Source organism: Scyliorhinus torazame, chromosome 8, assembly GCF_047496885.1.
Source record: "Scyliorhinus torazame isolate Kashiwa2021f chromosome 8, sScyTor2.1, whole genome shotgun sequence".
Lineage (NCBI taxonomy): Eukaryota > Metazoa > Chordata > Chondrichthyes > Carcharhiniformes > Scyliorhinidae > Scyliorhinus > Scyliorhinus torazame.
Window position 1 is genome coordinate 258,015,368 of NC_092714.1, and position 24,736 is coordinate 258,040,103.

General features: G+C 47.2%; 1 protein-coding gene across 1 annotated transcript; it reads left to right on the forward strand.

The window, feature by feature from the left end:
* The first annotated feature begins 433 nt into the window (after window positions 1–433).
* Window positions 434–23,818, forward strand: rab5if (RAB5 interacting factor). The gene is made up of 4 exons (XM_072515163.1): window positions 434–624; window positions 17,017–17,120; window positions 18,502–18,631; window positions 23,278–23,818. The coding sequence occupies exons 1-4, from the start codon at window positions 523–525 to the stop codon at window positions 23,317–23,319; spliced, it is 378 nt and encodes a 125-aa protein (XP_072371264.1). The 5' UTR covers window positions 434–522; the 3' UTR covers window positions 23,320–23,818.
* Window positions 23,819–24,736: the final 918 nt, after the last annotated feature.

Genomic DNA, 24,736 nt, shown 5'->3' on the forward strand with positions numbered 1-24,736 from the left:
GACACGGGGGAGAATGTGCAAACACCACACAGTCACCCTAGGTCGGAATCGAACCTGGGACCCTGGCGTGGTGAGGCAGTGGTGCTAACCACTGTGCCACCCCACCGTGAACACTTTTGTGGTGAGCCACGTATGGCTGTTGTATATGTTATTGTATTTGCTCACTTATCAACTTTAAAAACACTTTTTTAACTCTTAATTGGTGAGTATGAGGAACCTCACAATGGTATTCTGCACCTTACGTCTTGTGAAGGGGAGATGAAAATATTGAAATTGCCAGCGTCCAATGCCACGGTGACACGCCCCGCTGGAAGAGGGAAGATGGCGGCGCCCAGGCCGGCATCATCGCCCCCGCGGGGGCTGCCGGGATACTGGAGGATCCCCTCCTTCCCCGGACGGGGCGCGCGTGCGCCGATGTGGCGCCCGCAGTTGGGAGAGGAATCGGCTGGGCTGGCGGAGCGCGGGCGGGAGTGCGGCAGTGGCGGGGCGGCTTATCGAGCGAGGAGCCGGGGCGACGGGAGAATGAGCGGGGGCAAGTCCAGAGAACACCTCCTGGCCAATGGCGGCATGAAAGTGTCGGTCTGGAGTAAAGTGCTGAAGAGTAACGCGGCCTGGGAGGATAAGGTGAGAGGCCGAGTGGGTGAAGTGATTGGGGTGAGGGAGGCAGGGAGAGAGTGCGGGGCAAGGCCCGAGCCAGCAGCGCCCTGTCACCCGCCCTGTGTGCCTGAGTATCAGAGCCACTGAGTGCAGTCACTGCTGTCACTCTCCTATCACCACCGACTGAATCGTACCTGTGGACAATTTCTACACTACACCCATTGGAAAATCTCCTCGTGTTATCCACCCCCACCCCATCAAATTTAGACTGTGTCTAGAAAGAAAGGACTTATACCCGCCCCCCCCCCCCAGGGTGACGTTCTGGGAGTTCGAGGTATCAGTAAATTGAGATACATGGCCAAGACCATCTGACAAGTTAAAGAGTATTGCCTCAAGTGCAGATTTCTGACAGTAGGTTGAGACCAACACGCCAAACAGTGGTTAGCACTGTTGCTTCACAGCTCCAGGGACCCAGGTTCGATTCCCGGCTTGGGTCACTGTCTGTGCAGAGTCTCCCTGTCTGTGGGTTTCCTCCCACATATCCCGGAAGACAAGCTTGCTAGGTGAATTGGGCATTCTGAATTCTCCCTCCGTGTACCCGAACAGGCGCCGGAGTGACGCGACTTGGGGTTTTTCACACTAACTTCATTGCAGTGTTAATGTAAGCCTACTTGTGACACTAATAAAGATTATTATTATAAACATGGCCAGTTGATGATGCTGGTGGTGATGATGCAAGCTGAGCAGACTTGTGTGATCGTCACGAATTTTAAAACAATTAGCTTGGGAGATTGGCATGGGGGGGGGGGGGGGGGCTTATTTTCATAAAATGTTTTTGCCGCAGGAAAGTCCTTTTTGTTTCTTTGTAAATGGGCGGTGCTCAAGGATCGGTGTACTCCAAGTTTCAGAAATTGAGATCTTGCGCGTTAAAAAGGAGTATCAACGTGTTGTAACCATAGAGCAATTGGAAAATAAATGAAGGTTTGTGTTGAATATGCAACATCGTAATACTACAGATAAATATCAATGACATCAAGCGGCATTTACTTCGCAATAACCTGCTCACTGACGCTCAGTTTGGGATCCGCCAGGATCACTCAGCTCCTGACCTCATTGCAGCCTTGGTTCAAATTGGACAAAAGAGCTGAACTCCAGGCGTGGGGAGACAGTGACTGTCCTTGACACCGAGGCAGCATTTGATCGAGTATGGCATCAAGGAACCCTAGCAAAACTGGAGTCAATGGGAATCGGGGAGAAATCTCTCCATTGATTGGAGTCATACCTAGCACAAAGGAAGAATGTTGTAGTTGCTGGTCAGTCATCTTAGTCCAGGGACATCGCTGCAGGAGTTCCTCAGGATAGTGTCCTAGACCCAACCATCTTCAGCTGCTTCATCAGTGACCATCCTTCCAACATAAGGTCAGATGCGGGATATTCGCTGATGATTGCACAGTGTTCAACACCATTTGCGACAACTCAGACACTGAAGCAGTCTTCATGTAAATGCAGTAAGACCCGGACAATATCCAGAAATTCACGCTACACAAGTGCCAGACAATGACCATCTCCAATAAGAGAATCAAACCAATGCCCCTGACATTCAATGGCATTACCATCACTGACTGAATTCCCCACTATCAACATCCTGGGGGTTATCATTGACCAGAAACTGAACTGGACTAGCCATATACTGTGGCCACAAGAGCAGGTCAAAGGCTAGGGGTCGTGCGGTGAAACTCACCTCCTGATTCCCCAAAGCCTGTCCACCACCAATAAGGCACAAGTCAAGAGTGTGATGGAATACTCCCCACTTGCCTGGATGAGTGCAGCTCCCAACAAGCTCAACACCATCCAGGACATAGCCTGCTTAATTGGCACCCCTTCCACAAACATTCACTCCCTCTACCACTGATGCACAATAGCAGCAGTGTGTACCATTTACAAGGTGCATTGCAGGAACTCACCAAGGCTCCTTACACAGCACCTTCCAAACCAATGACCACTACCATCTAGAAGGACAAGGGCAGCAGATTCATGGGAACACCACCACCTGGAAGTTCCCATCCAAGTCCTGACATTCCTTCACTGGATAGGGGTGATGTCAGAGGTAGGTTCTTTACACAGAGAGTGGTGGGTGTGTGGAATGCATTGCCAGCACAGGTGGTGGAGTCTGAGTCATTAGGGACATTTAAGCGACTCTTGGACAGGCACATGGACAGCAGTAAATTGAAGGGGTGTAGGTTAGGTTGACCTTAGATTAGAATAAATGGTCGGCACAACAACGTGGGCCGAAGGACCTGACTTGTGCTGTATTCGTCTATGTCCTATGTCTCTGATGAGCCACCGTGTATAAGTTGTGTCCATCTTGTAAACTAGACCTTTCATTATGTACTCTATTCATGCTATATTTGATAAGTGATCAAATGAATTGGTTATTTTATACTCAAGCTGTGAATAGTAACTCAATTTTTTTTCTTTTCTTTTTTGAAATAAATTTAGTGCACCCAATTCTTTTTTTCCAATTAAGGGGCAATTTAGGGTGGCCAATTCACCTACCCTGCACATTTTTGAGTTGTGGGGGTGAGACCCACGCAGACACGGGGAGAATGTGTAAACCCTACACGGACAGTGACCCAGGCCCGGGATCGAACCTGGGTCCTCGGCGCCGCGAGGCAGCAGTGCTAGCCACTGTGCCGCCCTTATTGATGTAATTCAGTGATTGGCTTCAATAATCCCACACCATCAACACCCTAGGGATTATCCTTGACCAGAAACTGAACCGAACTAACCATATAAATATTGTGGCGACAAGACCAGGTCAGAGGCTGGGAATTATACAACGAGTAACTCCCCTCCTGACTCCCCAAAGACTGTCCACCATTGGGTCACTGTCTGTGCGAGTCTGCACATCCTCCCCGTGTGTGCGTGGGTATCCTCCGGGTGCTCCGGTTTCCTCCCACAGTCCAAAGATGTGCAGGTTAGGTGGATTGGCCATGATAAATGCCCTTAGTGTCCAAAATTGCCCTTGGGGTTGGGTGGGGTTACTGGGTTATGGGGATAGGGTGGAGGTGTTGACCTTGGGTAGGGTGGTCTTTCCAAGAGCCGGTGCAGACTCGATGGGCCAAATGGCCTCCTTCTGCACTGTAAATTCTATGATAATCTATGATGTGAAGTAGTATGTGTAACCGTGCCCTTGAGTTGTGATTACTGGATGGATGCTCCTATTTATTCAGGGTGAGGTTCAGTGTAGCAAAAAAGTGTTACAAAATGCAGACTTATATCGGAGGAGAGCAGGATCGGGAACTTTGTCCTGACAGGCGTCTGGAGTTTTTGTGCAAGTGCAGATTGGGAAAGGTTAAGCATTTGAAGTCCTTTGGGCTGAGGGCACGGGCCCAGTCTGCCTGTATAAAAAGAAAATAGGGTCATGTCACGCAGACATGGGGAAAATGTGCAACCTCCACACGGACAGTGACCCGGGTCCTCGGTGCCGTGAGGCAGCAGTGCTAACCACTGCACCACCGTGCTGCTCTGCTTAACTTTCTGACTTTGTATAGTAAGGTTTAATTTTTGCTTAAGACTTGTGGAATCTTGTGGCTTTATTGCAAGTATCTTGAATCTCAAACTTTGTCTATTTTGGAACAAAACGTTATTGGCCCTTAACCGGATCGTAGCAAAACCCGTGGGCATGATCCAGGATCATAACTGTTGTCGCACAACATAGGAATTAGGCCATTGAGCTCTTCGAGCCTGCTCCGCTATTCAATAAAATCATGGCTGATCTCTTCCTGGTCTCAAATCCACCTCCCTACCTGTTCCCCATATCCCTTTAACCTGTTTTTTAAAATCAGAAATATATCTATCTCCTTCTTTAAATGATTTGACCACTCAATCTCCTCTGCACTGTGGGGAGGCAAGTTCCATAAATTCACCACCCTCTGCGAGAAGTTGTTCCTCCTCATCTCAGTTCTAAATCTCAACCTATATCTGTGACCCCTCGTTCTAGATTTCCCTACAAAGGGAAACATTTGGTCTATGTTTACTTTATCAATCCCATTTAGTATCTTATATACCTCGATCAGATCCCCATATCTTTCTAAACTCCAGCGAGTACAAGCCCAGATGGTTTAATCTCTCCTCATAGGTCAACCTTCCATCCCCGGAATCAATCTGGTGAGCCTCCTCTGAACTGCCTCCAATGCCATCACATCCTTCCTCAAATAAGGAGAGCGAAACTGGTCTCACCAACACCCTATACAATTGCAACAACACTTCTCTACTTTTATACTCCAGACCTTTTGCAATAAACGCTAAAAATTCATTTGCAAAACGCAGCTGGGCAAAATACATCAAGTAAATGGAGCAGTTTCTATACAGAATGATTACGTAATTGTGAACATAGAAGATTTTAAAATCATGTGACTTGATTTTAGTTGGTGATAATTACCATTTTGTGTTGCGAAATATTGATATGAATATGCAAGCTTCTGTACAGTAAAAGTGTGTGCAAGATTGTTTTGGAAGAGTTATTTTCTGTTGGTTGACTTAAATTCTGCTTAAGTGTTAGATTTCGATAGAGACCTAGTTTGATTACTTAAACTGCATATCACTTGACTCTACAACAGGGTTTCAAATTATTTTTCCAAAGAATTCCAAGTAGATGGAATGGATTTTCAGAAATATCTGTTCTTTGGTGTTTGCTCGAGTCTTCTCTTTTGGAGCATAGCCAGTCTTCTGTGGGAAACTTTGAACGCTGGCATTTTTACTGGTCCATACTAATTGTTGCCTAAAATGCTATGTCAGCCCTTTTCTGTCTTGTCTGTCTTATCTCTATATCACACATGTTCACAGCAAAGGACACCAGTCCTTCATCTGGATCTTGAGATTTACATAGCCCTCTGATTAACTTCAATTTTCTAGTATCCCCAAATCACCTATATTTGCCTATGTAAAGCAATGATCCAGAAGGCACAGCAATTTAGGCAACCGAGCACCACAATCCTGTGCCAGACCAATGACCAACCTATAAATTACTGGCATTTATCTATTGGTCTGGGTGAACTTTCAATGACCAAAACGTCATTGAAATTCCAATATACGGACTTCCGGTTGCGGCTATGCTGAGCTAAGTCGCACGTTCGGCAGCTCCCGCCAGAAACGGACTTTTGGGCTCTTTTGAGGGGCCCCAGCGGCATTTGTTCGACGGTTCCCAGTGTGGGAAGGTGGCAGTACGATTTCTCTGGCACTGTATGGATTGGACCAGGAGTGGAGCGGTGAAAAAAGTAATTCTGGTGCAGCGAAAAGTGCGAGGGAGGAAAGCCAAGATGGCGGCGAGTGGAGACCAGGCAGCGTAGGCGCAAGAGCAGCAGGAGTTTCTCAAGCGCTGCTTCACGGAATTGAAAGCAGAGCTGCTGGAGCTGATGAAGGCTTCGATCGACAAGCTGGTAGAGACCCAGAAGGCCCAAGGGGCGACATCCGGGAGGTGCGGCAGAAGGCGTCAGAGAATGAGGACGAGATATTGGGCCTGGCAGTGACGGTGGAGGCGCATGAGGCGCTGCATAAGAAATGGCAGGAGAAGTTCGAGGACATGGAGAATAGGTCGAGGAGGAAGAATCTGCGGATTCTGGGTCTCCCAGAGGGAGTGGAGGGGTCGGATGCTGGAGCATATGTGGTCACGATGCTGAACACGTTGATGGGCGCGGGTGCCTTCCCGAGGCCCCTGGAGCTGGATGGGGCCCATCGAGTCCTGGCGAGGGGGCCCAAGTCTAACGAGCCGCTGCGGGCGGTATTGGTGAGGTTCCACCGCTTGGTGGACAGGGAGTGTGTCCTAAGATGGGCAAAAAAGGAGCGGAGCAGCAGGTGGGAGAATGCAGAGGTCCGTATATACCAGGACTGGAGCGCGGAGGTGGCCAAGAAGAGGGCCGGGTACAATCGGACTAAGGCGGTTCTGCATCGGAAGGGGGTGAAATTCGGGATGCTGCAGCCGGCGCGACTGTGGGTCACGTTTAAGGACCGGCACCATTACTTTGAGACGCCGGAGGAGGCGTGGACCTTTATTCAGGCCGAAAAGTTGGACACGGACTGAGGATCGGTTGTGAGGGGAGGTCGCGGGGGGTTACTGTGCTTTTGGAGATGTTCTATTCTCTTCTGTATTGTTTCCTTGGGTGCTGGGTGGGGTAGGGTGAAATGGTTCAAAGTGGGGGTTTTGTGAGAGTGTGGGCGTCGGTGGTTGGAAGGACGGGCCCCGTTGGGGGGAGGGGAGATGGGAGGCCCGAGGTGGGGGAGCTGGGATTAGGCCGCAAAAGGGAGAGCGCCAGAGAGGGCGGGGCTTTTTCCTGTGCTAGGGAAGGGCAGTGTTGGAGAGGAGCGCCCGCTGATGGACAGGCGGGGGGGGGGGGACGACTACCACACTGGGGGGTCGATGGAGTGGTGGGGTCAGCAGGAGTCAGCTGACTTACGGGAGTGCTATGGGGTGAGCAACGCAGCTAGGGGAGGGACCTAGCTTGGTGGGGCTGGGGGGGGGACTGGGTTGCTGCTGCATTGGCCAAAGGTGAGCTGGAGCTCGGAGAGAGAGTCGGGGCGGGGGTCTGCCGCTGGGGGGAATGGAGAGTGCGGGAGGTGCGGGCATGTGGCTGGCTTAGAAAAGGGGATGGCTAATCGGCAGGGCTGATAACTTGGAATGTGAGAGGCCTGAACGGGCCGGTCAAGAGGGCCTGTGTGTTCGCGCACCTGAAGGGACTGAAGGCAGATGTGGTTATGCTCCAGGAGATGCATTTGAGGGTGGCAGATCAGGTTAGGCTGAGAAAGGGGTGGGTGGGGCAGGTTTTCCCCTCTGGGTTGGATGCAAAGAGTCGAGGGGTGGTGATTTTGGTGGGAAAGCGGGTGTCGTTTGAGGCGCTGAACATGGTGGCAGACAATGGAGGTAGGTATGTGATGGTGAGTGGTAAGCTGCAGGGGGTGCGGGTGGTATTAGCGAATGTATATGTCCCGAATTGGGACGATGCCGGATCCAGGACTGGTAAGAGGCCGGCGGCGGCCAAGGTGCTGAGGGGGTTTATGGACCAGATGGGAGGAGTGGACCCATGGAGGTTTGTCAGGCCGGGGGCCAGGGAATTTTCTTTTTTTCCCCACGTCCGTGAAGCCTACTCCCGGATAGACTTCTTCGTTATGAGCAGGGCTCTAATTCTGAGGGTGGAGGGCACGGAGTATTCGGCCATAGCCATCTCCATGCCCCGCATTGGGTGGAGCTGGAGCTAGAGGAGGAGAGGGTCCAGCGCCCGCTGTGGCGCCTCGATGTGGGCTTGCTGGCGGATGAGGAGGTGAGCGGGCGGATCCGGGGGTGCATTGAAAGCTATCTAGAGGCTAACGATAATGGGGAGGAGCAGGTGGGGGTGGTCTGGGAGATGCTGAAGGCAGTGATTAGGGGAGAGCTAATCTCCACTAGGGCCCACAAGGAGAAGAAGGAGAGGGGAGAGATTGGTGGGGGAGATTTTAAGGGTGGATAGGAGGTATGCAGAGGTCCCCGAGGAGGGACTACTCAAGGAGCGACAAAGCCGCAGGCCGAGTTCGACCTGTTGACCACCAAGAATGCAGAGGTGCAGTGGAGGAAAGCGCAAGGGGCGGTGTATGAGTACGGGGAGCAGGCTAGCCGGATGTTGGCACACCAGCTTCGGAAGCTGGAGGCAGCGAGGGAGATTGGGGGAGTTAGGGATAAAGGGGGGAACACGGTGCGGAGTGGGGTGGGAATAAATCGGGTATTTAGAGACTTTTATGAGGGGCTGTATAGGTCTGAGCCCCCAATGGAGGAGGGGGGGATGCGTCGATTTTTGGATCGACTGAGGTTTCTGAGGGTGGTGGAGGAGCAGGTGGCTGGGCTTGGGGCACCGAGTAGGGCTGGAGGAGCTGACTAAGGGGCTGGGGAGTATGCAGGCGGGGAAGGCACTGGGGCCAGATGGGTTCCCGGTGGAATTTTACAGGAAGTACATGGACCTGCTGGGCCCTCTATTAGTGAGGACTTTCAAAGAGGCGAGGGAGGGGGGGCCCTACCCCCGACAATGTCCAGGGCGCTGATCTCGCTGATCATGAAATGGGACAAGGACCCATTACAGTGTGGGTCGTATAGGCCAATCTCGCTCCTCAACGTGGACGCGAAGCTGTTAGCGAAGGTGTTGGCTACCAGAATTGAGGACTGTGTCCCGGGGGTGATTCACGAGGACCAGACAGGTTTTGTTAAGGGAAGGCAGCTGAATACCAATGTGCGGAGGCTCCTTAACGTAATCATGATGCCTACAGTGGAGGGGGAGGCAGAGATAATGGTGGCGATGGACGCGGAAAAGGCCTTCGATAGGGTGGAGTGGGGGTACCTCTGGGAAGTGTTGCGGCGGTTTGGGTTCGGGGAGGGGTTCATTAGTTGGGTTAGGCTACTTTACGAAGCCCCGGTGGTGAGCGTGGCCACGAATCGGAGGAGGTCGGAATACTTTCGGCTGTACTGGGGGACGAGGCAGGGGTCCCCCCTATCCCCCTTTCTATTTGCATTGGCAATTGAGCCTTTGGCTATGGCTCTAAGGGAGTCCAGGAACTGGAGGGTGCTGGTCCGGGGGGCGGGGGGGTGACACACACCGGGTTTTGTTGTATGCCGATGACCTGTTGCTGTATGTGGTGGACCCAGTGGGGAGGATGCCGGAGGTGATGAGGATCCTCAGAGAGTTTGGGGCATTTTCCGGGTATAAGCTCAACGTGGGGAAGATTGAGCTCTTCGTGGCACACCCAGGGGACCAGGGAAGGGGGATAGACAAGCTTCGACTGAAGAGGGCGGAAAGGAGTTTTTGGTACTTGGGGATCCAGGTGGCCAGGAGCTGGGGGGCCCTATACAAGCTCAACTTGACGAGGCTGGTGGAGCAGATGGAGGAGGAGTTTAAAAGGTGGGATATGCTGCCACTCTCCTTGGCGGGTAGGGTACAATGCCAATGTGACGTTGATACGCAAGTGGGTAATGGAGGGGGAGGGGGCGGCGTGGAAGAGGCTGGAGATGGCGTCCTGTGTGGGCACGAGTCTGGGAGCGCTGGTGACAGCACCGCTGCCGCTCCCGCCGACTAGGTACACTACGAGTCTGGTGGTGGCGGCGACTTTGAAAATTTGGGGGCAGTGGAGGCGCCACAGTGGTGAGGTAGAGACTTTGGTTTGGTCTCCGATCCGGGAGATACATCGGTTCGTCCCGGGGAGAATGGATGGAGGGTTCCTGAGCTGGCACAGGGCAGGAATTAGAAGGATGGGGGACCTGTTTTTAGGTGGGACGTTTGCGAGCCTTGGGGCGCTGGATGAAAAATTTGGGCTTCCCCCCCGGAAATGCCTTCATATACATGCAGGTAAGGGCATTTGTAAGACGGCAGGTGAGGGAATTCCTGCTGCTTCCAGCACTCAGTATCCAGGATAGGGTGCTCTCGGGGGTGTGGGTTGAAGAGGGCAGGGTTTCGGCGATCTACCAGGAGATGCAGGAGGAGGAGGAGACCTCGGTGGAGGAGCTAAAGGGTAAATGGGTGGAGGAGCTTGGGGAGGAGATAGACGAGGGTACGTGGGCGGACGCCCTGGGTAGGGTTAATTCTTCCTCCTCTTGCGCCAGGCTTAGCCTGATACAATTTAAGGTTCTTCACAGAGCGCATATGACAGGGGCGAGGCTGAGCAGGTTCTTTGGGGTGGAAGAGAGGTGTGGGAGGTGCTCGGGGAGCCCAGCAAATCATACCCATATGTTCTGGGCGTGCCTGGCGCTGGATGGGTTCTGGAGGGGTATTCCGAGGACGGTGTCTAAGGTGGTGAACACCCGGGTTAAGCCGAGCTGGGTGTTAGCACTATTTGGGGTATCGGACGAGCCGGGAGTGCAGGAGGCGGAAGAGGCCGGTATTCTGGCCTTTGCGTCCCTGGTAGCCCGGCGGAGGATTCTGCCACAGTGGAAGGAAGCAAGGCCCCCCGAGCATGGAAGCTGGATCAGCGACATGGCAGGGTTCATTCAATTGGAGAGGGTAAAATTTGCCTTGAGAGGGTCTGTGCAAGGGTCTGTCCAGGATGGTATGTTGCCTCCCTGGTGCAAGGGTCAAGGATGTCTCGGAGCGGCTGGTGGGGTGGGGGAGGGTGAACAGCCAGCTGTCGTGGTGCACATAGGCACCAACGATATAGGTAAAAAACGGGACGAGGTCCTACAAGCTGAATTTAGGGAGCTAGGAGTTAAACTAAAAAGTAGGACCTCAAAGGTAGTAATCTCAGGATTGCTACCAGTACTCTGAGCTAGTCAGAGTAGGAATGTCAGGATAGAGAGGATGAATGCGTGGCTCGAGAGATGGTGCAAGAGGGAGGGATTCAAATTCCTGGGACATTGGAACCGGTTGTGGGGGAGGTGGGACCAGTACAAACCGGGCGGTCTGCACCTGGGCAGGACTGGAACCGATGTCTTGGGGGGGGGGGGGGGTTGCTAGAGCTGTTGGGGAGAGTTTAAACTAATGTGGCAGGGGGATGGGAACCGATGCAGGAAGTTGGAAGGTAGTAAAACAGGGACAGAAATAAAAGGCAGTAAGGGGGAAAGTGTAAGGCAGAGAAGCCATAGTCAAAAATCAAAAAGGGCGACAGTACAAGGTACAGTGACTGAGGGGAGCTCAGTGAATAGGACCAGGAATACAAGAAGAAATAAAACGGGAAGTGAAAACATTAATGGTAAGCGACGCGGCAGGTTGTTACATGAAGATATGGGTTCAACGACAAAGAAAATTAGGAGAAAGGTTAAGAGGAAATATAACTTAGGAGAGGTTACTGATCGAGGTGTTAAGATTCAGAACAGAGGTTAAAAAGCCAACATAAGTGTACTTTACCTGAATGCTCGTAGTATTCGGAATAAGGTAAATGAGTTGATGGCGCAAATCATCGTGAATGACTATGATTTAGTGGCCATTACTGAAACATGGTTAAAGGATGGGCACGACTGGGAGTTAAATATCTGAGGTATCAAACTTTTCGGAAGGACAGAGTGGATGGTAAGGAAGGTGGTGTAGCTCTGTTATTTAAGGATGACATCCGGGCAACAGTAAGGGATGACATCGGTGCTATGGAGTATAAGGTTGAATCCATTTGGGTGGAAATCAGGAATAGTAAGGCGAAAAAGTCACTGATAGGAGTAATCTATAGGCCACCAAATAGTAACAGTATGGTGGGGCAGGCAATAAACAAAGAAATAACTGATGCATATAGAAATGGTACAGCAGTTATCATGGGGGATTTTAATCTACATGTTGATTGGTTTAACCAGGTCGGTCAAGGCAGCCTTGAGGAGCAGTTTATAGAATGTATCCGCGATAGTTTCCTAGAACAGTATGTAATGGAACCTACAAGGGAACAAGCGGTCCTAGATCTGGTCCTGTGTAATGAGACAGGATTGATTCAGGATCTCATAGTTAGGGATCCTCTCGGAAGGAGCGATCACAATATGGTGGAATTTAAAATACAGATGGAGGGTGAAAAGGTAAAATCAAGCACTAGTGTTTTGTGCTTAAACAAAGGAGATTACAATGGGATGAGAGAAGAACTAGCTAAGGTAGACTGGGAGCAAAGACTTTATGGTGAAACAGTTGAGGAACAGTGGAGAACCTTCCAAGTGATTTTTCACAGTGCTCAGCAAAGGTTTATACCAACAAAAAGGAAGGACGGTAAAAAGAGGGAAAATCGACCGTGGATATCTAAGGAAATAAGGGAGAGTATCAAATTGAAGGAAAAAGCATACAAAGTAGCAAAGATCAGTGGGAGACTAGACGACTGGGAAATCTTTAGGGGGCAACAGAAAGCTACTAAAAAAGCTATAAAGAAGAGTAAGATAGATTGAGAGTAAACTTGCTCAGAATATAAAAACAGATAGTAAAAGTTTCTACAAATACATAAAACAAAAAAGAGTGGCTAAGGTAAATATTGGTCCTTTAGAGGATGAGAGGGGAGATTTAATAATGGGAGATGAGGAAATGGCTGAGGAACTGAACAGGTTTTTTGGGTCGCTCTTCACAGTGGAAGACACAAATAACATGCCAGTGACTGATGGATATTAGGCTATGACAGGTGAGGACCTTGAGAGGATTGTTATCACCAAGGAGGTAGTGATGGGCAAGCTAATGGGGCTAAAGGTAGACAAGTCTCCTGGACCTAATGGAATGCATCCCAGAGTGCTAAAAGAGATGGCTAGGGAAATTGCAAATGCACTAGTGATAATTTACCAAAATTCATTAGACTGGGGTGGTCCCGGTGGATTGGAAATTAGCAAACGTGACACCACTGTTTAAAAAAGGAGGTAGGCAGAAAGCAGGTAATTATAGGCCAGTGAGCTTAACTTGGGTAGTAGGGAAGATGCTGGAATCTATCATCAAGGAAGAAATAGCGAGGCATCTGGATGGAAATTGTCCCATTGCGCAGACGCAGCATGGGTTCATAAAGGGCAGGTCATGCCTAACTAATTTTGTGGAATTTTTTGAGGACATTAACAGTGCGGTAGATAACGGGGAGCCAATTTATGTGGTATATCTGGATTTCCAGAAAGCCTTTGACAGTGCCACACAAAAGGTTGCTGCATAAGATAAAGATGCATGGCATTAAGGGGGAAGTAGCAGCATGGATAGAGGATTGGTTAATTAATAGAAAGCAAAGAGTGGGGATTAATGGGTGTTTCTCTGGTTGGCAATCAGTAGTTAGTGGTGTCCCTCGGGGATCAGTGTTGGGCCCACAACTGTTCACAATTTACATAGATGATTTGGAGTTGGGGACCAAGGGCAATGTGTCCAAGTTTGCAGACGACACTTAAGATAAGTGGTAAAGCAAAAAGTGCAGAGGATACTGGAAGTCTGCAGAGGGATTTGGATGGGCTAGGGTCTGGCAGATGGAATACAATGTTGACAAATGTGAGGTTATCCATTTTGGTAGGAATAACAGCAAAAGGGATTATTATTTAAATGATAAAATATTAAAACGAGCTGCTGTGCAGAGAGACCTGGGTGTGCTAGTGCATGTGTCGCAAAAAGCTGGTTTACAGGTGCAACAGGTGATTAAGAAGGCAAATGGAATTTTGTCCTTCATTGCTAGAGGGATGGAGTTTAAGACTAGGGAGGTCCTGCTGCAATTGTATAAGGTGTTAGTGAGGCCACACCTGGAGTATTTTGTTCAGTTTTGGTCTCCTTACTTGAGAAAGGACGTACTGGCACTGGAGGGTGTGCAGAGGAGATTCACTAGGTTAATCCCAGAGCTGGAAGGGTTGGATTACGAGGGGAGGTTGAGTAGACTGGGACTGTACTCGTTGGAATTTAGAAGGATGAGGGTGGATCTTATAGAAACATATAAGATTATGAAGGGAATAGTCAGGATAGATGCGGGCAGGTTGTTTCCACTGGCGGGTGAAAGCAGAACTAGGGGGCATAGCCTCAAAATAAGGGGAAGTAGATTTAGGACTGAGTTTAGGAGAAACATCTTCACCCAAAGGGTTGTGAATCTATGGAATTCCTTGCCCAGTGAAGCAGTAGAAGCTCCTTCATTAAATGTTTTTAAGCTAAAGATAGATAGTTTTTTGAAGAATAAAGGGATTAAGGGTTATGGTGTTCGGGCCGGAAAGTGGAGCTGAGTCCACAAAAGATCAGCCATGATCTCATTGAATGGTGGAGCAGGCTCGAGGGGCCAGGTGGCCTACTCCTGCTCCTAGTTCTTATGTTCTTCAGGCGGTGGCAACCATTCATAGACTTTCTAGCGGGGCGTTAGGAGGTGGTCAGCAGCAACCCAGCAGGGGGGTGGGGTGTACTTTGTTTTCTACTGTGTTTATTATTGCTTAATGGGGGGTTTGTATATTGGGGGAATTTGTGATGTAGTTGTAAGATGTTTATTTATGTGTTCTTTGTTTTTCTTTTTTCTGTAAGGGGGGGGGGGGGGTTTGTTGAAAATATGTAAAAATTTGAATAAAAATATTTCTTTAAAAAAAAAAAGAAATTCCGATATACTCCAGGACAGAGTCGCATCACTCCCCTACCAGAAGTAACCTTCCTGGATTATAGTGTTTACTATGGGCACCCTGCTTTAGGAGGGATGTCAAAATATCTGAAAAGGTGCAGCCAGAATTAAACCTGGGTCCCTGGCGCTGTAAGGCAACAGTGCTAACCACCGTGCTGCCTGAATGAATATCATAGATGAGTGACTTCGGTTATATGGATGGATGTAGAAGTTGAGGTTGTTCTTAAAGAAGTGAAGGTTAAGAGGAGATTAAATACAGGTGTTCATTTTGATAAAATTAGGAGAAACTGTTTCTTCCGGCCAAAGTGTCAGTAACCAAGGACACTGATTTAAAGTGATTAGCAATAGAACCAGAGAGGAACTTAGGTTTTTGTAATGCAGCGAGTTATGATTGTCTATATTGAGCTGTCTAAAAGGCAGTGGAAGTAGATTTAATGGTTGCTCTCAAAAGGGAATTGGATAAATACTTGAGGAAGGGAAAACAAATTACAGGGCTATGGGGGAAGAGCCAGGAGGTGAAATTAATTGAATAGCTTTTTCAAAGAAGCTTGAAGAGATGTGCTGTCCCGAATGGCCCCCCTGTGTGGCATTGGTCTAAGATCATAGTATTCTAGTTTCTGAGAAATGTTGTAATAATGATAATCTTTATTATATGTAAGTAGGCTTACATTAACACCGCAATTAAGTTACTGTGAAAATCCCCTAATCGCCACATTCCGGCACCTGTTTGGGTACGCTAGAATTCAGAATGTCCAAATTACCTAACAGCACATCTTTCGGGACTTGTGAGAGGTAACTGGAGCACCCGGAGGAAACACACGCCGTCACGGAGAGAACGTGCAGACTCCGCACAGACAGTGACCCAAGCGGGACTCCAACCTGGGACCCTGGCAATGTGAAGCAACAGCGCTGACCACTGTGCTACCGTGCCGCCCTATTAGATCGCTATTAGATAGATATTCCAGTTACCAACTAAACAATATGACCATGCTCCAGACCTCAAACTCCTGCACATCACCAGTATTCCACCTTCAGTGACTGTGACTTCAGATGTCTTCCATCCCTAAACCCCTTCAACCCTCTACTTGTCTCCTTTAAAACGTTCCTTCAAAGCTGCCTCTTTAACCGAGCAGTTGAATGCATGTCCTAATATTTCCTTTTGTGACATGGTGTCAAATTATGTCTGCTCAGGAGAAGTGCCTTGTGTTGTTTTACTATCACAAGGGAGGCACTGTTTAAATGCAAATTATAGCAACGGCACCAGAGATTTTTGAGCAATGTTTAGGAGGATAAAAATAAGGCTGAGCTGAAGTTTTGCAGTAAGAGTTAAAGAGTGATGCACCGGTGGCTCTAAGGTGTTTTGCGTTTTCTGCCCTGACTCTTGTTAACTTTAATGGCAACAAGAATTTCAAGTTTAAAGCAAAACAACTTTTATGAATGGATGATATAATCATGGGACCTGGAAAGCAAATTAAGTTAACAGGTAAAAAAAAAAAAATTTTAAAGAATTAAAACGTGTTGAATAACTTTTATTAATCCTAGATTTCAATAAAAGAGAGGTGAAAACGTTGTGGAAGGATGGACAAAAGTAAATGTGTTGAATTGCATTGGGTTAACAGCACAACAAAATCAGTTATCAAACCTGACCTCGTTTTTTCCTGCAGTAAGCATGGATTCAGCATTCGTAGAATCATAGAATTTACAGTGCAGAAAGAGGCCATGCGGCCCATCGAGTCTGCACCGGCCCTTGGAAAGAGCACCCGACCCAAGCCCACACCTTCAGCCTATCCCAGTAACCCCACCCAGCACTAAGGGCAATTTTGGACACTTGAGGGCAATTTAGCATGGCCAATCTACCTAACCTGCACATCTTTGGACTGTGGGAGGAAACCGGAGCACCCGGAGGAAACCCACGCACACACTGGGACAACGTGCAGACTCCGCACAGACAGTGACCCATGCCGGGAATCGAACCTGGGACCCTGGAGCTGTGAAGCAATTGTGCTAACCACTATGCTACCATGCTGCCCCATTACAGTGTTGTGTTTGCTGGAAACCTCCAAACTCTTGTGTTCGCCCCCATCCCTTCGCCTCTCCCAACTCTACTTTTTTTCCTTTAAAACCTCCCTCTCTGACCCAGCTTTTGATCATCTGGTATAATACCCATATGGTTTGGTGATATATTTTGGTTTGTATGCTATTTGGCTGCATTTGTACCTCTGACCAATATGTTCCGTACATTCAAGACAAAATTCTGTTACTGTATAATTTTTGATTTATTGCAGATTTCTATTGAAATAGCCTTTGAAAAGTCAGTCTTGAAGAGAAGCTCGTTGGAATTGATTATTTTCCCTTGTTGTTTTAGAATGGTCGACAAAGTTAACTGAATGTTTTTCCTCTTCTTTCTAGGATGAGTTTCTCGATGTGATCTACTGGTTTCGACAAATAATTGCAATTATTTTAGGTGTTATATGGGGAGTTGTTCCACTTAAAGGATTCTTGGGAATAGCAATGTAAGTTCATATTGTGTTCCTTTATTAATGCAACAGGAGTGAAATATTTATATTCAAGTCAGACTTGTTTTGTGTATTTGTGGTTCACTGTCATCTTTATTAAATTATTTCCAGTTATGGGATTTCCTTTTGGTTTTTTAAAAGATCTGTTCCCCACCCCCTGGCAAGTGTAGTGCTCGCATGCCCTATAACACCAGTTGGCAAGGAAGCGGGCCATTGTTAATTCTGATCAAGCCAAACATTATGAACCGAGGGAAGTTTTGAATCTGTAGTAGATCCCTCCCTTCCTTCACATTCCAAATTTTAAGGCATTTTGTTTTCTTCAGGTTTAGTTCTATAGCCCTCTTACCCTGCCGTCTTACAAGAATTCTGAGCTGGCTCAGCAACCGTCAGTTAACCTGACTCAAAATTGCCACGTTGTCCACAAAGTATGCCCATTTCTCCCAGGAGTGGCTCATGAACTGCACATTGGGTTGCACCATCAAAACCGAAGATAGTTCTGCCTGTGAGTTAGGTGGACAAGACGCTGGGATAGACAAAATTGTAAAAAATATTAAAGACCTTTCCCTGTGAGTTTTCCCCCACCCCCCCACTAAAATCAGGCCTCGTATCATTACAATTCACCTTCACCATACACGCTACAAAGGCACACACACATATATCCAGTGGTTCTGTCTTCATTTCAAGCCCTGCTGGGTATTAGCACAGCTTTATAACAGAGGACCAAGGAAAGCAGTTCTCAGCAACACCGAGACCGCGGAGAGGAAATCTGCTCGATGCACAAATTCTGGATTTGCTTGTCTGCCAAGGATTTACTGTTTTAGGTCTGTTGTTCCTGTTCATTTCCGGTTCAGAGTATATTTGCAAGTGGAGTGGGATTGTCTTCAGGATGATGATAAATGTTATAATTAATAAATGCTGGTATTGTGTTGGGCTTCCTCAGTCTAAATGCATGGGGTTTTGAGGTAAATTTATCTGGGTATCCTGGTGGCCCGTTTGTGAAAGTCCCCGTTGACTTCTTAAATTTCTTAAGAGGGTAGTAGATGGTGCACTTGAATGGTCCTCCGCATCCCTAACCTAGGAAGGAAAAAAATCAGCCAGCCTGCAGATCCAACAACATCTGCTGGAAAGAGTTTGTATGTGGACAGGCCAGGAAAAGATTGCATATTGCATCTGTGGAGAAAGAAACAGAGTTAACGTTTCGGGTCCAATATGACTCTTCAGAAACGTCAACTCTGCTTCTCTCTTCACAGATGCTGCCAGACCTGCTGAGTTTTTCCACCATTTTCTGTTTGTATGACCGCCTCTCTGTTGTCGATTTATAATCTTTGTAGGTTGGGCAGATATCTGTGTAAATGCTCTTTGGGTTTTCTGCTTCCAGATTTTGTCTCATCAATGCTGGGCTTCTGTACCTCTACTTTAGCAGCTTTCAGCAAGTAGACGAGGAAGAGTATGGAGGAACATGGGAACTAACAAAAGAGGGATTCATGACATCTTTTGCATTGTTTTTGGTAACTGGTTATTACTACACGTGCATAATGTAGAAAAATCCTGCTAAATAACATTTATATTTTAAAAAGCAACAATTAATTCCTCTCCACGCGTAGAATTGCGTACAGACTCTGTAAATGTGACTTGTTGATGAACCTGCTTTATAAATGCTGTCTGCGACTTCCTTTATAGACTGAAATTTAATACATATAGGATGTGCAAAAGTATATTTTATTTGGGAAATGGTGTTCTGTTCTTATTCTTGAAATTACTGTTGCCTATGCACAATTGACTAGCTCAGAATTATTGGAAGGGCTTTAACTAGGCACTGCAGTGCATTGATAAATAACCTGCTCCGGCATTCAATCAGATCATGGCTGATCTCTTCCAGGTTTCAAATTCACCTCCCACGTGTCCCCATGTCCCTTTAACCCGTTTTTAAAATCAAAGATATATCTCCTTCCTGAAACCATTTAATGACTCCAACTCCACCGCACTCAGGGGCATCAAGTTCTACAAATTCACACCCTCTACGAGAAGTGATTCCTCCTCATCTCAGTTCTAAATCTACCGCCTCTCAACCTATATCCATGACCTCTCATTCTCGATTGCCCATTCAAGGGGGAACATTTTGTTTACGTTTACTTTCACAATCCCTTTTAATATTTTATATACACCTCGATCAGATCCCCTCTTCTCCTTCTAAACTCCAGCGAGTATAAGCCCAAACTGTTTAATCTCTCCTCATACGCCAACCCTTTTATCCCTGGAAGTGAATATGTTGCACATTAGTGGCAGTTAATGCCAATGTAACTGAACAATGATATAATGATTCATTAGTTTCCTTCAGAGTTCAAAATGAAATAGCCACTTTTAAGAGTGCTGTGTTAAGATGGCTGGTTTGGTACCTATGTCCAGAAACAGTGATTGAGCTATGAAACTATCTAATTCTACGCATAATGGAGCAGGTTGTCATAGTAGCCAAGAGTATGTTTAATTTCTGTTTTAAAAATGAGCTGTTCCAAAGAGTTGAAGGAAGTTGGGTAGGCCCTCTGTCTCAACTGTGCGTCGATTGGAAGGCTGGAGCTGCACTCCTGCTTTTCACTGGCTTAGAAAGGGATTGTGATGCATGGTGCCTAAGAAAGGGATTGAGATGCATGGGAGCGGATAATCTGGGGATGATGAGAATTTGCAGTTGGGGAATTGTGTATGAATAGAGTGAGGTGGTTTCTGGAGCTGTTAGCAGGAGGAGCTCACTAGATTCCAGTAACAAATATGTGGATCAATCAAAATAAAAATAGAACCAAATTTAACAAAAAACTCCGCTTCAAAATTGAGAGCTCATGTGATAGCTTAGTGAGTAAAAATGGGACATGGTGCAGCATTTGATTAGAAAGACAAAAAGGCTCAATTCCTCTGTGGTTCACTGGTAGCACTCTGCCTCTGGAGTCAGAATGTTGTGGCTTCAAGTCCCACTACAGAAACTCAAGCTCATCGTCCAGGCTGACGATCAGTGCACTACTGAGAGTCTGCTGAACGCAGTGTGGGTTTTGGGATGATTATTAAACCAAGACCCTGTCTGCCCAAAGAGGTGTATAAAAGCTCTTGGTGCAATTGGAAGAGGAGCAGGGGAGTACAGGGCAACTTGATAAGGTGGATTCAAAATTGGCTTAGCTGCCAATATTTGTCTGAGGAGACAGAGGGTGATGACAGATGGCTGCTTTAGTGACTGGAATCCAGTGGCGTGCCGCATGGATCTGTGTTGGTCCCCCTATTGTTTGTCATTTATATAAACGACATAGATGACTGTGGGGGGCATGATCAGTAATTTTGTGTATGACACAAAGATTGGTCGGGTGGTTAACAGTGAGTTTGAGTGTCTTGGGTTACAGGAAGACATAGACGGGATGGTCAAATGGGCAGAAAAATGGCAGATGGAATTTCACACTGAAAAGTGTGAGGTGATACACTTTGGAAGGAGCAATGTGACAAGGAAGTATTCAATGAATTGCATGACACTGGGAATCATAGAATCCCTACAACGCAGAAGGAGGCCATTCGGCCCATCAGGTCTGCACCTGCCCTCTGAAAGAGCACCATATCTTGGCCCATGCCCCCACCCTATCCCCATAACCCAGTAAGCCCACCTAACCATTTGGACACTAAGGGACAATTTAGCATGACCAATCCACCTAACTAATCTTTGGATTGTGGGACGAAATTGGAGCACCCAGAGGAAACCCAGGCAGATACAGTGAGAACTCCACACAGGCAGTCACCCAAGCCGGAATTGAACCCAGGCCCCTAGCGTTGTGAGGCAGCAGCGCCAACCACTGTGCCACTGGAAGTTCTTTTTTTTTTAAAGTTTAGAGTACCCAATTATTTTTTCCAATTAAGGGGCAATTTAGCGTGGCCAATCCACCTATCCTGCACATTTTTTGGGTTGTGGGGGTGAAACCCACGCAGACACGGGGAGAACGTACAAACTCCACACGGACAGTGACCCAGGGCCGGGATTCGAACCCAGGTCCTCAGCGCCGTAGGCAGCAATGCTAACCACTGTGCCACCGTGCTGCCCTGCCACTGGAAGTTCTGAGGAACAAAGGGACCTTGGTGTGTTTGTCGTTAGATCTCTGAAGGCAGAAGGGCAGGTTAATAGGGTAGTGAAAAAGACATATGGGACACTTACTTTTATCAATCGAGGCATAGATTTCAAAAGCAAGGAGGTCATGTTGGGAGTTGTATAGAACTTTGGTGAGGCCATAGCTGGAGTACTGTGTACAATTCTGGTCGCCACATTATAGGAAGGACGTGAATGCACTGGAGGGGGTGCAGAGGCGATTCACCAGGATGTTGCCTGGGATGGAGCATTTATGTGATGAAGAGAGGTTGGATGGGCTTGGGTTGTTTTCACTGGAGCAGAGAAGACAGAGGTTCTACCTGATCAAGGTGTACAAGATTATGAGGGGCATTGACAGGGTGGATAGGGAGCAGCTGTTCCCCCTTAGTTGAAGGGTCAGTTACAAGGGGACACAAGTTCAAGGTGAGGGGCAGGAGGTTCAGAGGGGATTAGATGAAAACTTTTTTACCCAGAGGGTTGTGACAGTCTGGAATGCATGGCCTCACGTCCTTTAGAATGTACCTGGATGAGCACTTGGCACGTCATAACATTCAAGGCTATGGACCAAGTACTGGCTAAAATGGGATTAAGTAGACAGGTCAGGTGTTTGTCATGCGTCGGTGCAGACTCTGCACTGTATTATTCGGTTATTCTGAATTCCCCCCAGGTGCCTTGGTACCGTGGGCAGCACGGTAACACAGTGGTTAGCACTGTTGCTTCACAGTTCAAGGGTCCCAGGTTCGATTCCTGGCATGGGTCACTGTATGTGTGGAGTCTGCACGTTCTCCCCGTGTCTGCGTGGGTTTCCTCCGGGTGCTCCGGTTTCCTCCCACAATCCACAGGTTAGGTGGATTGGCCATGCTAAATTGCCCTTAATGTCCAGGAAGGTTAGGTGGGGTTACTGGACCGCGAGGATAGGGTGGAGGCGTGGGCTTAAGTGGGGTGCTCCTTCCAAGGGCTGATGCTGACTCGATGGGCCAAATGGCCTCCTGCACTATAAATTCTATGATTCTATGAAAAATTTACCCTCAACTAACATCACAAAGCAACCTAGTCATTATCTTATTGCTGTTAGTGGGAGCTGCTTTGTGCCAATTTGCTGTTTCCCGCATTACAACAATGACTACACTTCAAAAATGTGTTAGCTGTAAATACATGTTCCTGAGAAATAATACAGAAATGCAAGTTTGTTCTTTCTTTTCTCTTCCGTGCTGATTTTTACTGATTTCAGCCAGCTTGGTAGGAGTTGAGGTGCTAAAATTGACCTCTGTATTCCTGCCTAAACCATGAATCCTGTTTGGCACAGACACCATTCTTCATCACGATCTTTGGAGCCCTGGTTGAAAATGTAGGGCAGCATGGTAGCACAGTGGTTAGCACAGTTGCTTCACAGCTCCAGGGTCCCAGGTTTGATTCCTGGCTTGGGTCACTGTCTGTGAGGAGTCTGCACGTTCTCCCCGTGTCTGTGTGGGTTTCCTCCCACAGTCCAAAGATGTGCACGTTTGGTGGATTGACCACTCTAAATTGCCCCCTAGTGTCCAAAAAGGGTAGGTGGGGTTACGGGGATAGGGTAGAGGCATGGGCTTAAGTAAGGTGCTAATTTCCAAGGCCCTGTGCAGACCCGATGGGCCGAATGGCCTCCTTCTGCACTGTAAATTCTGTGATTCTATATGTGCCAAGTGAGAGCAAATCATTTCAACTGTGATACCCTCAGGTGAAATAACCTGTTGATACTTACTATCTGAGCTGATGGATGGAGAATTGCTGCTGAGTTACACATATTAGAGTATTAATAACATTTTTGAAATTACATTCCAACATGAGTTCGGGAGATGAGGAAAGTCCGAGTACAAGCTAAATCGGTTAAAACATTTTAAATAAAACTCAATTGCCGCCCATTTATATTTTACCCAAATGTTGATATAAATAGCTTGGTGGGTGCCAAGTGAATAATGTCCTTTTATCCAGGCTTTTGTGGAGAGTGAAACTGTAACTGACTGTTTTTAAGTGCAGCTTGTTAAATTTTCGCCTTTTATTTCATTCCAGGTTGTTTGGATAATTTTTTACACTGCAATTCACTTTGATTAAAGATTGAAACGGCTGCCTGTCCCCGTCAAGTTTTAAATTGCGAAAGGAGAGAAATGAAAACACTTTTAACCGTGTTTGCATTGTAAAAACTGGCATCGTTCAGAATTTTTTGTGCCATCAAATCACGGGACCTGTGAAGAAATCTTGGGATATCTTGCAGCGAGCAGTATTCCCACTGAGGCTGTTTTAATGTCTGCAATAATGTATGGAACATCCCAAGAACCTTAAAAGATATGGACCTCTGTTTTGAGACTGTTTTAAGAACTACAGCGTCGAAGGCTGACGCCAACCATGTCAAAAGTGCAGCTTCCCAGTGTCATGCCCTCTAATGTCGGTACTCTTGTTGTTGGTATCTGTTTTAATTTAACAAATGTAAATTACTTGTAGAATTGGAGATGAAACATTAATTTTTGACTTGTACATCTTTCAGAGTTTGTATTTCAGACTTTATAATGGAAAATGATTGCACCTTTGGGTGGCATTAAAATTACAAACCCAAGACTGTTTTGCACCTGCTTCAGCCAGCTTTTCAAAATTTACTCACCTGATAAGGATCAGTACTTGGGCCTGATTTTGAGTTTCTCGTCCTGTCTCCTTGACTTCCTTCTTCTTGTTTTCTTGTACTAATATCTATCCATGTTGTCAGAGATATATATAAACACTTCAATCACTTTACTTTTTGATGTACAATATTTCCAAAGCTTTGAGGCCATCTATCTTTTACTGACTACGCAATATATCCAAACGTTGATGGACGGCAAAAAGATCCTCTGATCCGTACAGCCTGATTCATAATTGTGGTACCCATCGCAACATCTACGCTCCCTGTTCAGTTTTTAAAAATAAAACTTGTGACCTGGGAGAGGTGCAAAACTGGATTTTAAAACCCATGCCAATTTGGGGAAGAGAATGTATTGGAAATAGTCTATGACACTTCCTACCTGATCAAACTTGGTACAAGGAGATCACTGGCCCTGATAATGCCTTGCTGTTGCTCCCGTTTGTAAGGAGCAAACTCTGCCCCCGGCAGAAATGGGCCCAACTCTCGCTTGAATGAACTCGGTGAATTGTCGTCCACCAGACAAGGCAATTATTCATTCCACTATTCTCTGGCAAAAAATAGCCCCCTCCTAACCAAGAACTGGCCTTGTATGTCTTAAACTTGTGACCAGTGGTCCTCTCCTACCTATTGGAACAAACTACCAACCCCCAAACATTTATTCCCTGCAACATCTTATAAACCTCAATCAAATTGCATCTCTAAAGTGGCGTCTCAGTTCTTTTAGCTTATCTTGATAAAATATATTTTTAAGTAGACTGCAAAACTTTATAAATAAGACAGTGGGGCCAGTAGATATGCGATATGAGTGGTCAACTAGATTGCATTTTTGCTGAAGGACAGTGTAGTAGGTGTACC

Excerpts from the sequence above, each read along its gene's own strand:
- rab5if (XM_072515163.1), top strand. The coding sequence starts at position 523 with ATGAGCGGGGGCAAGTCCAGAGAACACCTCCTGGCCAATGGCGGCATG. Across the intron at positions 625-17,016 it reads ACGCGGCCTGGGAGGATAAG|GATGAGTTTCTCGATGTGAT; the intron begins GTGAGAGGCCGA and ends TCTTCTTTCTAG. Across the intron at positions 17,121-18,501 it reads GGATTCTTGGGAATAGCAAT|ATTTTGTCTCATCAATGCTG; the intron begins GTAAGTTCATAT and ends TTCTGCTTCCAG.